We start from the raw sequence: 14,287 nt of genomic DNA, 5'->3' as shown, positions 1-14,287 counted from the left end.
GCAGTCAATAATTAGCACAGGACTGTATCATGGCAACATTTGCTGCATTGTGCTGTATACATGCATGAGTCAGAGCTCCATAAACAAAAGAGTTCCAAACAGCATGGACATAATTATCACCTTGGATGTTTCCACCCCACACACACTTTATGAATCCAATCCCATAGTTAAACTCAGTCACATGACTGGGTGTTTCCTGTTCTTTCTCCACGATGATCTGAGTTTGTTTTCCTCCATCTCCCTTCCCCTAATCTCCTCCTCAAACTCTTTCTCCCTCTCCCCCTCAAACTCTCAAACTCACTCTCCCCCTCAAACTCTCAAACTCACTCTCCCCCTCAAACTCTCAAACTCTCTCTGCCTCAAACTCACTCTCTGCCTCAAACTCACTCTCTCTCTCTCTCAAACTCTCTCTCCCCTTCAAACTCTCTCTCTCTCCCCCTCAAACTCTCTCTCCCCCTCAAACTCTCTCTGCCTCAAACTCTCTCTGCCTCAAACTCACTCTCTCTCTCTCTCTCAAACTCTCTCTCCCCCTCAAACTCTCTCTCCCCTTCAAACTCTCTCTCTCTCTCTCTCCCCTTCAAACTCTCTCTCTATCCCCCTCTCAAACTCTCTCTCTATCCCCCTCTCAAACTCTCTCTCCCCCTCTCAAACTCGCTCTCTCTCTATCCCCCCTCAAACTCTCTCTCAGCCTACAGATGTGCTACCTTAATTTGACCCTGCTTCTCATAGCAGGAAAATGAAATTGGAATTATTATGTGGATTATAATTAATGGACATTTTTGTAGGGGTTGATACATTTTCCGTTGGTGCAAATCAGGTGGGTATTACATACTTTAGAAGCCTTTTAAAACCTTGACTACACTAAAATTTGCAGGATACATCTCTGCAACAACAGTGATCAAATTAAGATAGCAGATCTGTACCACTGGGAGTCAGGGCCTGGACAGAGGAAGTGGGGGAGCACTCTACGACACAAGGGCTATTTTTAATATGTTACTGCAACTACAATCATATCCTTTCATATCTGAAATGACAATAAAGTAATGGGCTATAAGTACAGGGATGGAGTGATGACAGACACGACATGTTGAGTTGAATAATGGTGAGTCTGGTGAGGCTTTGTCCATTTGAATTATCTTTTATAGCTTCAGATAAGAGTCTGAATCTCAAATTGTACCCTGTTCCCTACGGGCCTTGGTCAAAAGTAGTGCACTATATAGGGAATAGGGCCCTGGTCTAAAGTAGTGCACTATATAGGGAATAGGGCCTTGGTCAAAAGTAGTGCACTATATAGGGAATAGGGCCCTGGTCTAAAGTAGTGCACTACATAGGGAATGGGGCCCTGGTCTAAAGTAGTGCACTATATAGGGAACACGGTCCTAGTCTAAAGTAGTGCACTATATAGGGAATAGGGTGCCATTTGGGATGCAATCTTATATTTTACAGATTTAAAGGGGTAATCTTAAACTTAGAAATGCCTCATGAGAATGTTGTACCCCATTAGAATCCAACATGATAAGCTTGATTTACTCCAATGTGAATGTAAACAAAACACTGTATAGCCTCAAAACATGGTTAAAACTGTCATTTGTATATAATTGATGGGCAAAATTTGAGAGTGGTTCCATTTCTCCAGCCACCCCATCCCTCAACTTTTTATCAAAACGGTGGCGGGGAGCCCTCTTTGTTATTGTTTTAACTGCGGATGGCCCTTTTAATCTTCAGAAAACAGACTTGTTTTTGTCCTCCGAGGTGCATATAGACAGATGGCCATGACAGGTGATGCTATGGGCTGAAGTCACACACCACCTGTGTCTCACCTCTCACTGTTTGACAACCTGAGAAATGTAACACCCCACCAGATCTAACAAGTACCATATTGTGATTCATAACCATCAGTACCACCAGATTTAAAGACTGTTATAATCTGATTCATAACCATCAGAATGGGTGAGTTATACTTGATACATACGCGTGTATATGCCTCTTCAGCTTTGTTAGTGTTGTGTCTTAAACATGCTCAGTAAATTGGTCTGGCCATCCAACAAAATCTCCAAATACATTAGAATATATGCAGTTCTCACTCATTCCTGTTTATTCACATGGGGTGAAGCCATATGAATGAAGGATCCTTCAGGTAGTGACTACAGTCGTGGTGGTGAGTCACAGCGATGGGGTACGCTACTATTGGTTTATTAGTTACCTGCACAATGTTAGGCCTACTGTTTCACTTCTGATAACTCCACAAACCGGCATGTCAAAAGGAAGGCAGTCATAGCCAGTTAGACATGGTATAATTCTCCTCAGATTGACACACACGGTAAGTAAGCAATAACCGCATTACAAGATAACCAACCGTGTCGAACAGCTGGAAATCAAGGAGGCAAAGTAATGCATTTTCCCCTAGTGTGATGAACTAACAGTAGTCAGGTCTACATCTCACCAGAACTGAGTTAAGGTCAGTGTGTGTGCCTGCCTCCACAGCACAGGTTTAGCCTGCTCTACAGCACCGAAATGTCAAGCGGCCATCGACACAGAAAACAAGCGCGCTGTTCTGAACCATCAGTGCTGAGTCTGCGTGTGCCGTCTGTCCATGGTTCTAAAATGACTGGCTATAACCAACGCACATGCCATTGACGTAGAGAGTATGTATGCACTGTCCATGGTACTGAAATGAGCGCGCAGGCGCTATTGATGTACAATTCGAGGTGGTAGGATTGGCTGCAGCCTACATTGATAAACTGCCAGCAGTAGGATGTCTACATGAGAACAGGATCCAACTTTAGTAATTGAACTACTAACCAGCCTGGAGGGCGTGAGGTCATGTGTGGTAAGCAAGTGGGTGGTTGTAATCGCAGTATTACAAAATGGGCCTTGGTAAACCTATGACAGTGGTTGCCTAGGTTGTCATTCAATTTCCTTGCATTGGGTTGACATTGCATCAATAGCCAAGTGCATGTTGTTTCAACTTAGCGCAGTGCATTTTACCCAAATCAAAATGACATCGTCATCCACAAAAGCAAAAACACCAGACCAGTAGCCGACACAAAAACCAAACCCTAATCTTCTGACTTTTGAATGACGTGAAGAAACGCTCTCCCTCGCTCTCAAACAGTTTTGTTTTTATTGAGCGCGCCGAGCCAAAGCGTGGGGCACAGCAGGCTATTACTGGTCCTTGCTCCACTATTATTGCGGAGAGGAGCTATGATGAATCACGCCTGACGCTGTTTTCGCAAAACCCATCATTCAATCCAAGCAGAAGTCGACAGCCTCAAGTCACTAATCAAACCAAGTGTATTGTGAAGCAATTGTAGATTCAGCCTACATAGCCTCCAATAGCCTAAACAAACATAACTGACATCCAGAAATGATGTTGAATCACATCTGAATCTCTCAATTTCTTAACATGTGTAATGTATAAGTAAATTCACATTGTTTATAACACTATGCTACAATGCACAGAAAAGCAAAACAGTACGGTGAATGATACTAAAATAATTGAGCATATGTGGCTATATTCTTAGTTGCTATTCTGGCAAATCCAGTTTGAATTAAGTAGCAGAATATGGCTCATGGACCCCGTCAATATATTGCATTGATTTACTACATAGCGTATTACTTATACGCTATTGCCTTGGCTGAGATTTCTAAATGGCTGTGTATGTAGACCTGTTACCTGCCTCTGAGTGACTCAGTTCATTTTTCTCCCTTACCGTATCTGCTTGACATCCCCGTCTGATAGCACACCGCCATCACACAGAACACGCTCCATAGTCGCTGAGATCCCATGGTTTTCCCCAAGACAGACAGAGCTGTTCAGCGGTGCGTTTTAAACCCTCATGATCCGTGTCAACTATCGGAGGGACTTTCTAAATGTCGCACATCCACTCCGACTCCAAAGGAAGGACGTGGATTTTCGGCAGCAGAAGCGCACCAACTGTGAGTGAGACAGCAAGTGTTGCGAGAAACGTGTAAATCCCGGGATGCACGCTGCTTCGGATCAGGAACGGAAGGGGTTAGTCTTTCTGCATGGCTGGTTTACCTTTGGGAGACCCACCATTGCATCATAGCCCACTAGGCGAAATTAATAAAGTTCAAGTCATTTTTACCATGTATTCCTCAGTTCCTCTAAATATACAGAGGAAAAATATAAACGCAACATGTAAAGTGGGGTCATGTTTCATGAGCTGAAATAAAATATCCCAGAAATGTTCCATACTCACAAAAAGCTTATTTCTCTCAAATTGTGCACACACTTGTTTTACATTCCTGTTAGTGATAATTTATCCTTTGCCAAGATAATCCATCCACCTGACAAGAAGCTGATTAAACAGCATGATCATTACACAGGTGCACCCTGTGCTGGGGACAATAAAAGGCCACTCTAAAATGTGCAGTTTTGTCACACAACACAATGCCACACAACACAATGCCACGGATGTTTCAAGTTGAGGGAGCGTGTAATTGGCATGCTAACTGCAGGAATGTCCAACAGCGCTGTTGCCAGAGAATTGAATGTTCATTTCTCTACCACAAGCCACTTCCGACCTCATGTAACCATGCCAGCCCAGGACAGCTGATGAAACTGAGGAGTATTTCTGTCTGAAAAAAAAACCTTTGGTGGGGAAAAACACATTCTGATTGGCTGGGCCTAGCTCCCAAGTGGGTGGGCGTATGCCCTCCTAGGCCCACCCATGGATGCCCAGTATTGTGAAATCCATAGATTAGGGCCTAATGAATTTATGTAAATTGACTGATTTCCTTATATGAACTGTAAACTCAGTAAAACTGTTGTGTTTAGATTTTTGTTCAGAATATTTGTCAACATTGTATGTTGTTTCAGCACTGGTACTAGACTTGCTAAAGAGTGTGGGCCAAACACTTTATTTCAATTGGAGATCCAGTGCAACATCAGAGGCAGAGGTTAGAGAAGCAGGCCTCAACCAGAGGGTTGCCGGTTCGAATCCCAACTCAAGACGGGAAAATCTAGTGCGGAAATGCATCATCTGCCGTTGTGCCTTTAAGCAAGCGACTTAATTGGTCCAGGGGCACTGCAGTGCCCATTGCGTCCAGCCTTTAGGACTATATGTGTGTGGAATGAGTGAGTGAACAAAAACAAGGGAAGGAGAGAGGATGTGTAGATTAAAAATGTATTATTTTATAAACCATTTCAGTTCATCAGAAACATAATTTGAAGGAAACTTTCCTTGCCTCTGAATGTGTGCAAAACGTTCTGCTGTAGCACTGTGTGTCATGTGAGTATACAAATAACACCGTGTGTAGAGAGACCCAGAGGAGGACATCTGTCTGTCCTTCTGTCCATGCTGTGTCCTTCCCCCAGGCTAGTCCACAGTCACCATGTCTCTCACAGTGGGGAAGAGCTCAAAGAAGCCCTGGTAAGAACAGACGGAAGACACATCATCATACATCAACATAGTGAGACATTATGGTTCACTATGTCTGGTCAGATTACAACACAATTAGACCCATAGAATGTACGGACAGTCTGATACCACTTTCACACTAACATGCTGTTCCCACACTGTGCTGGCTCTGATATTTTCCTTCCACATTGTCCAGCAACTACAGTAGATGTGTACCCAGGCCAGGCAGAACCGCTTGGCTCCGTTTGGCTCATAGAGAAACAGCAGAGTGAAAAGGGTATCAGTGTGATGGAGTGGGTCAGGGGTCAGGGGGTCATTCCAAAGCCACATTTTCCTAATTGACAAGCATTCAAGAGAATTGGAAATGTAGTGTACATCCTGAATTGACCCCAACCCTGGAGTGGGTTAGTACAGGGTCCAGTACCTTGAATAGGTTGGTAGACTGGAGCACATCTCCCTGATGGAGTGGGTTAGTACAGGGTCCAGTACCTTGAATAGGTTGGTAGACTGGAGCACCCCGGAGGTGCAGCACATCTCCCTGATGGAGTGGGTTAGTACAGGGTCCAGTACCTTGAATAGGTTGGTAGACTGGAGTACTCCAGAGGTGCAGCACATCTCCCTGATGGAGTGGGTTAGTACAGGGTCCAGTACCTTGAATAGGTTGGTAGACTGGAGCACATCTCCCTGATGGAGTGGGTTAGTACAGGGTCCAGTACCTTGAATAGGTTGGTAGACTGGAGCACATCTCCCTGATGGAGTGGGTTAGTACAGGGTCCAGTACCTTGAATAGGTTGGTAGACTGGAGCACCCTGGAGGTGCAGCACATCTCCCTGATGGAGTGGGTTAGTACAGGGTCCAGTACCTTGAATAGGTTGGTAGACTGGAGCACATCTCCCTGATGGAGTGGGTTAGTACAGGGTCCAGTACCTTGAATAGGTTGGTAGACTGGAGCACCCCGGAGGTGCAGCACATCTCCCTGATGGAGTGGGTTAGTACAGGGTCCAGTACCTTGAATAGGTTGGTAGACTGGAGCACATCTCCCTGATGGAGTGGGTTAGTACAGGGTCCAGTACCTTGAATAGGTTGGTAGACTGGAGCACCCCGGAGGTGCAGCACATCTCCCTGATGGAGTGGGTTAGTACAGGGTCCAGTACCTTGAATAGGTTGGTAGACTGGAGCACCCCGGAGGTGCAGCACATCTCCCTGATGGAGTGGGTTAGTACAGGGTCCAGTACCTTGAATAGGTTGGTAGACTGGAGCACATCTCCCTGATGGAGTGGGTTAGTACAGGGTCCAGTACCTTGAATAGGTTGGTAGACTGGAGCACCCCGGAGGTGCAGCACATCTCCCTGATGGAGTGCATGGCCAGCTGGGGGGCACCGATGTCCAGCACGGGGATCCCCAGGCGGGAAGACAGGATGGGGCCGATGGTGGTCCCACAGGGGCTGTCGTTACGCACCATCACATCCTGGGGCCACAGAAACAGGGTCAGGAGGGTAATGAATTAACACACGCTTACTAGGTACAGTTGAAGCATCTGTGGAGAGAATAAAACACATGTACTGTTACATTCAGATTTATTGATTACATTTCCATGTGCCATGGATGCCCATTAATCACTCAGACATACATTGGATGTCAGCTGTGTGGGGAAACTCAACATGAGTCAGAACTGGAACTGTCGTTCCTGCCTCTCTGCTATTTAAATCTGGCTTCACACCGGTCCATTCCTCTGAGTCCATATGGGGGTGAATGAGTGCACACTTCAGGGAGGGAAATGGACCAGAGCGGTAGTTTCACCAGGCCCTGAGGTGAATAAAGTGCCCTTGTGGGAGCGGAACATCCTTCATCTACTCTTAAGAGGCAGACGTTCTCATTTCAGTCTCCCTCATCTCTCCCATAAACTTGGATTAAAATAACCCCACCCCCACTCCACTAAGGCTTGGTTAAAATCCCCCCCACCCCCACTCCACTAAGGCTTGGTTTATATCCCCACTACAGAAACGGCTTGGTTTAAATCCCCACTACAGAAACGGCTTGGTTTATATCCCCACTACAGAAACGGCTTGGTTTAAATCCCCACTACAGAAACGGCTTGGTTTAAATCCCCACTACAGAAACGGCTTGGTCTAAATCCCCACTACAGAAACGGCTTGGTTTAAATCCCCACAACAGAAACGGCTTGGTTTAAATCCCCACTACAGAAACGGCTTGGTTTATATCCCCACTACAGAACCGGCTTGGTTTAAATCCCCACTACAGAAACGGCTTGGTTTAAATCCCCACCTCAGAAACGGCTTGGTTTAAATCCCCACCTCAGAAACGGCTTGGTTTAAATCCCCACTACAGAACCGGCTTGGTTTAAATCCCCACTACAGAACCGGCTTGGTTTAAATCCCCACTACACCACGGCTTGGTTTAAATCCCCACTACACCACGGCTTGGTTTAAATCCCCACTACACCACGGCTTGGTTTAAATCCCCACTACAGAACCGGCTTGGTTTATATCCCCACTACAGAACCGGCTTGGTTTAAATCCCCACCTCAGAAACGGCTTGGTTTAAATCCCCACCTCAGAAACGGCTTGGTTTAAATCCCCACCTCAGAAACGGCTTGGTTTAAATCCCCACTACAGAAACGGCTTGGTTTAAATCCCCACTACAGAACCGGCTTGGTTTAAATCCCCACTACACCACGGCTTGGTTTAAATCCCCACTACACCACGGCTTGGTTTAAATCCCCACTACACCACGGCTTGGTTTAAATCCCCACTACAGAAACGGCTTGGTTTATATCCCCACTACAGAACCGGCTTGGTTTAAATCCCCACTACAGAAACGGCTTGGTTTAAATCCCCACCTCAGAAACGGCTTGGTTTAAATCCCCACCTCAGAAACGGCTTGGTTTAAATCCCCACTACAGAAACGGCTTGGTTTAAATCCCCACTACAGAAACGGCTTGGTTTAAATCCCCACTACACCATGGCTTGGTTTAAATTCCCACTACACCACTGCACTTTCTTCACCTCAGCACTACTTTGCTAGGAGATGTGCTCCTTGCAGAGTGGATTTAAGAAACAAGATCACAAACCCGCGCAGTGCACCAAGCACACACAGAAACAAGTATGTATGAACAAATCACACGCGCGCACACGCCAATTACCTGAAGAGGCACACCAACACGACTGGCGATCTCTCTCAAGATGGAGGCTGTCACAGCCGTAGTGGCATAGCGCTGGTTACTGTTGAATTTAACTACAGGACCCTGAGAGAGAGAGCGAGAGAGAGAGAGGACATTCAGACAATCACACTGACTACAACTTCAGATATCTGTATAGAAAACATACATACATGTATAGCATGTCTGCCACAAATATTACACAGGTCCACCATGACTATTTTACCTAAATCGTAGACATTTTTTGTAGAAGATTCCAACAATATGTCCACCAGTTCTAATGTGGGTTTTCAGTGCGTATTGCTGAGGGGGTCATTTGAGCTCTGTACCTTGTGGAAGGCTGGTCTGTGGTTTTCATCATGCTTCTCCCTAGGGTGAAAATGAAAGTCGATGAAAACTATAAACACAGCAAACATCTTTCAAATTGTCTTCTGGTCCCAGCTGGCACAAAAACAGTACAACAGCAGTCAATTATATATCCAATATGATATAAATATATCATAAATATATAAATGAGACTATTATTCCCCAGGTATACTGTACACTGACTGGTAGTTGGGATGTTGTTCTTGAACCTGACTGGTAGAGACAGTGTGAATGTTAGTATGTTTTCTATGGGGAGTAACAGCACATTGTCTCTAGTAACATCCCAACTACCAGTCACACTTTAGAAAAAGGGTGGAGAATCAGGACACAACCTCTGACTGGTAGTTGGGGTGTTACTAGAGACAGAGGTTGTGTCTTGATTCTCCACCCTTTTTCTAAAGTGTGACTGGTAGTTGGGATGATGTTCTAGAACCTGACCGGTAGTTGTGATGATGTTCTAGAACCTGACCGGTAGTTGGGATGATGTTCTAGAACCTGACCGGTAGTTGGGATGATGTTCTAGAACCTGACCGGTAGTTGAGATGATGTTCTAGAACCTGACCGGTAGTTGGGATGATGTTCTAGAACCTGACCTCACTTGCACACTTTCTGTCATGGATCTAAAAACATTTGGTTGGTGTAATAATGGGCTGGAGGGAGGCTCCACCATTAAATCCATGGCAGGAAGTAGACACTTTGGGAAAATGGTGGAGAATTGGGATGCAACCACAGAGTGATTAACAGTATGGCGTTTCTATAGGGAGTAGGAGTAAACTGACTGGTAATTGGAGTGTTACTATAGAGACTGGAGTGATTGACAGGTTACTGTATGGTACTGACTGGTAGTTGGGGTGCAGGGCGTGGGCCATGTCGGCGCTGATCATGAAGGAGCGTGGCACCGCCTGCTGGAAGGCTGTGAGGTTGGTGGGGGAGGAGGACAGTCGACTCAGGATCAGCTCTGTCAGGTTGGACGCTGCCCCCTGGGCGCTCTCTGACCCCACCTACAGGCCATAGGGGGAAGTGTTAAGTGTTAGGTTAGGGTTCGCCAAACCAGTTCCCTCCTGTAGGTTTATACTCCAACCCTGTTCCTGGAGAGCTACCCTCCTGTAGGTTCACACTCCAACCCTAATTTAGAGCACCTGATTCTATTAATTAGCTGGGTGATAGGCTAAATCAGTCATTTTACAACTGGGGTCTAAACCTACACTACAGGATGGTCTCTCTACCAGGAACAGGGTTGGAGTCTAAACCTACAGGAGGGTATCTCTCCAGGAACAGGGTTGGAGAGCCCTGAGTTAGATATACAGAGGCCATATTGACAAAACATCTCAGAGTAGGAGTGCTGATCTAGGATCAGTTGTACATTTTTAATTATAATTAATCAGAGGGGGAACCTGATCCTATATCAGCACTCCTTATCAGAGATACTTTGTGAATATGTCCCCAGGGGTTTTTCCTAACCACCAGAAAACCCTGGGCCCTAGTTATAGTTCATAGCTATAGGCCAGTGAAGGAGAAGCCCTAGCTCTACACAGAAGGAATTTAGCCAACACAGGACTTGGGGACCGACCTCTTCATTGTCAAACAGAGTCACCATCCTGATGTTGGGGTCTGTGGCCAAAGAGTCTCCAGAGATGCAGGAGTCCATCAGAGCCTAGTGGACAGAGGAAAAGAGGGTAAAGGTTAGGGGAATGAAGGTTAAGGTTAAAGAAGAAGTAGAGGTTAGGAGAATGAATGGTAAGGTTAAAGAGGACGTTCACATTATGGTGGTAGTCATGTTCCGATTCCTCTCGTCCCTCTCAAACACACCGGAGGAAAAGATGTGAGGTTGCTACTCTCAGAGCTGTACTTTGAGAAGGAGACCGGTTGTTGAGGTGGCTGGTGTTAGTGTCTGGAGGTGGAGTGTTGAGTTGGAACAGAGGAGACTCACCTGCAGGGCACAGTAGCAGCTGTGGAGGTTGTCCAGACGGGGGGAGTAGATGAACTCTTCAAACACACCACCAATTGCCTATGCAGCAGACACACGTCAGTAATCTGTTATCGATGTCATTAACAACAGAGGGGGTGGAGGTGGAGGAGAGGAGACTCACTCCTGGCTGAGTGTCAGCCAGACACACGTCAGTAATCTGTTATCGATGTCATTAACAACAGAGGGGGTGGAGGTGGAGGAGAGGAGACTCACCCCTGGCTGAGTGTCAGCCAGACACAGCTCAAAGTCCAGCAGGGCCTCAGGCTGAACGTCCAGCTCTGAACACAGCACCTTGACCAGGGCCGGGTGGTGCTTCTCTGCCTGGACGAGTGAGAGAGATGGAGAAATGTACTAAAGGCCTACTGAAGTTGTGTAAGGCAAGTGATTGATTAGTGTGTGTGGTACATTGGACTGTGTATAACTATCTAGTACTGCAGAGTGTACAGTGAGAGATATGGATAGTTAAGAGTCTTACAAAAGTGGTGGCATCGCAGGCATCCCCAGTGGAACAGCAGCCAGTCTCCAACTCCTCCTGTACAGCAGTGGCTAGGATGGGCACACTGTCACACACACAGTTACTAAACACTTATTTTCCTGTCCAATTTATGTTTGTTCTCCTGGTCCCTTGAGGGGTGTATCTCAATAGTCTATAGTGGTCTCCTCCCCTTCAACTGCACTGATGTGAAAGAACAGAACAGGTGACAGCAAATTCCAGCCATACTGCCTTCACCTGTCCTGTCGTCAGATCAGTGTAGATGGAGGAGAGGAAGCCAGTTCAGACTTCTGACATGCAACCTGGGACTTACAGGTGGTTCTCCTTGTTGGGGCCGAAGGAGTCGTTGATGTCCCTCTGGAGGTGGATGGCCAGGTGGGGGATCCTCATGATCGGCCGGGGCACGTGAACCAGACGATGGACCAGCTTGTCTCCAGTCTGCAACACAATAACACAACAACTCCCATGTAAGGTCCTCTCACAAACACACCTCCATTCTCCAGACACACTTCAACACATAGTTCATGAGAGTTCAGAAACCTAAGAAATGGGCCAACCTTAATGTTTCAGTTGTGAATGAAGGGTTAGATGGGTAGGGTTACATTGCCATACCTTGACCATAACACGACCGGCGATGGTCAGATCCCGGTCAAACCAGGTGTTCCAGATTCCTCCTCCGTAGCACTCCACCCCGACCTGCAGACAGCCCTGTTTGGTCTTCTTGGACCGTGGCTTAATCTGAATCAACCACACAGAGAGAGAAGGGTGTCAAGTTAGCGGCCAAATACAAGTATGACCTACTATCCCCAGTGGTTGGCGGTGTTAGCCCTGGGTCGTGTTCAGTAGGGTACACCATAAAATATTTGTTCTTAAAATGGACATGTTCAGACATTACCTCACTGTTTCAAAACATTTTGTCCCTAATGAACACGGCCCAGTCATTTCCCAAGTGTAGAATTTCATCCTTACCCTCAGACAGGGGCTGTCTGTGTGCGCTCCAATCATAGTGAAGCCATTGCCTGGCTGGAAATGTCCACCCACAGCAAAAGCGATGATGGAGGAGTAGTTACGGGTCACAAAGTACTGTTGAGAGAAGAGGAGTAGTTAGTTCTCAATCAAGCACAGTTTGACAGGAAAATATGATTTGATCCCTATAAGATGAAGCCCTATAAAGCTGTGTAGATCAGTGTCAGACTGGAACCTCCATGTACTGACTGACCTTACTGGCAGGCTTGATGTTCCACTGCTCAGTCTCCTTCAGCTCAGTAAAGCCAGCCCCCAGCAGACGAGACTTACACTCCTCAACCACTGCTCACAAATAGGACAGAGTGAAAAGAGCAGGACATTAACGTCAAGCCACCTCGTTCCTTTTATGAGTTACAACCTGTGCAACCGGGGGACATATCAATTAACTGTCTGATAAGAGGGTGGCGTTAAGACAGCTCAGGAGGGGATCTAGGCGAAGGATAATGTGAATGGACTGTACATGGATCAGAGTGCAAAGGTAGGCTACACAACAAAACAGCATCCGTACAGGCTCAGAAAGAGGACATCCGCCTGCAAGATATCTATCTTATTTAGAGATCAAGGTCCATTTAAGTTAGGTCCAAATAGTCTCCCACTGCATTTGGTTACATGCTCTTGACAGCTACATGCCTACAAAATATTATATTGCCATTGTTCTGAACCTGTAGTACTGACACCATTTCTTTAACTATCAAACTACCAGTCCTAGAATGATTCGTGTTCTTACCGTGGTATGGAGACACTCCTTTGTTCACGAACTGCAGGAATTCCTTGGCAGCAGTCTGCACAGCTTCCTTTGAACTTTTCATGATCAGTGACTAGAGAAAGCAGAAGGATAACGTTACATGCCATGACTGATACAGCGTTGCATTGGGAAGCAAAACAGAAAGAGATATTGCTGAACAGCAAGCAAAATACAATTTAGCAAGAAGTGTCATAACATGACAATAGACTGTATGGCTAGTCCAAAAACAGAATACACGTTTAGCTGAGTGAAGAATTAGACAGCAGGCTAATCCTTGCTTGCTTGCTAGCTAGCTAAATCAGCTACGTTAGGTAGCCAACACATTGTAATGCAAACCTTAGACACAGCAAACGCAGCTTCTAAAAGTTGAATCAGACCGCTCTGAGCTAGCTACACCGCTTAATAAACCGACTGCAAAATCATAATTTATGGCGCTTACCTGCATTAATGTTTAACTGGACTTTTAAACTGCGTACCCGGTGTAAAGCACCCGAGAAATCTGACAGATTTGATAAAGACCAGCGATGTAGAAACTAACAATGGGTAATTTGAGGGGAGGGGAACGTGGTATTGCCCTCTGCTGGCCAGGAGGTGAAAGTGAAACAAACAGTGGATAAGAACCAACTACAGTATACACAAGATCGTTCCAACATCCAACTTGGCCCACTAATATTAGACATTTTAAAGATTGGAGACAATTTGGGAAGCATAAGTCAACCAGGAATCAGTTTTCCCCACTTTTCTACAAAAAGTTTAAAGGATACGTATATATGGCATTTTTTAGCCATTTTATTGTGCTTTCCAGACCCACTCAAACATTTTAAACCATCAATGGGCTGTATGTACCAATTATTTATGGAGATATGGTCATGTGAATCTAGTCCAAAATCGCCACATGCATGCAGCTGGTTGGTGGCCATATTTAAAATTACCACCAGGGGACTAATGGACAAAATCAGTTATGGCACTATAGCCAAAATGACATATTAACACATTCCCTATATGTGTGTGAAATGTTAGTGGCTCTATCACAAAGTAGCAAAAATCTTCATGTAGCCAGCCGCTGGACTATGGTCAAAATGACCCCTATTAAAACTGCAATATGTAACGTTTGGGATAACCAGAC

The 14,287-nt window shown here is 45.7% G+C and overlaps 2 protein-coding genes across 3 annotated transcripts in view; both read right to left on the bottom strand.

The window, feature by feature from the left end:
• The window catches only part of LOC110495547 (receptor-type tyrosine-protein phosphatase-like N), a 43,070-nt gene extending 39,102 nt beyond the window's left edge, over positions 1 to 3,968 (bottom strand). The window contains exon 1 of the mRNA XM_036951708.1: positions 3,714 to 3,968. Within this exon, the coding sequence (XP_036807603.1) occupies positions 3,714 to 3,789 (76 nt within the window). The 5' untranslated portion in view covers positions 3,790 to 3,968. The remainder of the gene's footprint in view (positions 1 to 3,713) is intronic.
• A 1,168-nt stretch (positions 3,969 to 5,136) lies between these two features.
• On the bottom strand, positions 5,137 to 13,715 carry LOC110497024 (aspartyl aminopeptidase). Of its 2 annotated transcripts, none has more exons than XM_036951705.1 (15): positions 13,601 to 13,715; positions 13,144 to 13,234; positions 12,610 to 12,698; positions 12,360 to 12,473; positions 12,003 to 12,128; positions 11,704 to 11,828; positions 11,373 to 11,457; positions 11,111 to 11,218; positions 10,859 to 10,936; positions 10,499 to 10,582; positions 9,769 to 9,929; positions 8,892 to 8,931; positions 8,548 to 8,649; positions 6,685 to 6,852; positions 5,137 to 5,393 (listed from the first exon to the last, which is right to left on the bottom strand). In XM_036951705.1, the coding sequence occupies exons 1-15, from the start codon at positions 13,604 to 13,606 to the stop codon at positions 5,343 to 5,345; spliced, it is 1,428 nt and encodes a 475-aa protein (XP_036807600.1). In that variant the 5' UTR covers positions 13,607 to 13,715; the 3' UTR covers positions 5,137 to 5,342. The 2 variants fall into 2 exon arrangements, with proteins under 2 accessions (XP_036807600.1, XP_036807601.1); XM_036951706.1 differs by having other exon boundaries at positions 13,498 to 13,616.
• Positions 13,716 to 14,287: the final 572 nt, after the last annotated feature.

Source organism: Oncorhynchus mykiss, chromosome 18 (assembly GCF_013265735.2).
Source record: "Oncorhynchus mykiss isolate Arlee chromosome 18, USDA_OmykA_1.1, whole genome shotgun sequence".
In the NCBI taxonomy this organism is placed as follows: Eukaryota; Metazoa; Chordata; class Actinopteri; order Salmoniformes; family Salmonidae; genus Oncorhynchus; species Oncorhynchus mykiss.
The sequence above is the reverse complement of the archived record's forward strand: the minus strand, read 5'-3'. Positions and strand labels throughout refer to the sequence as shown.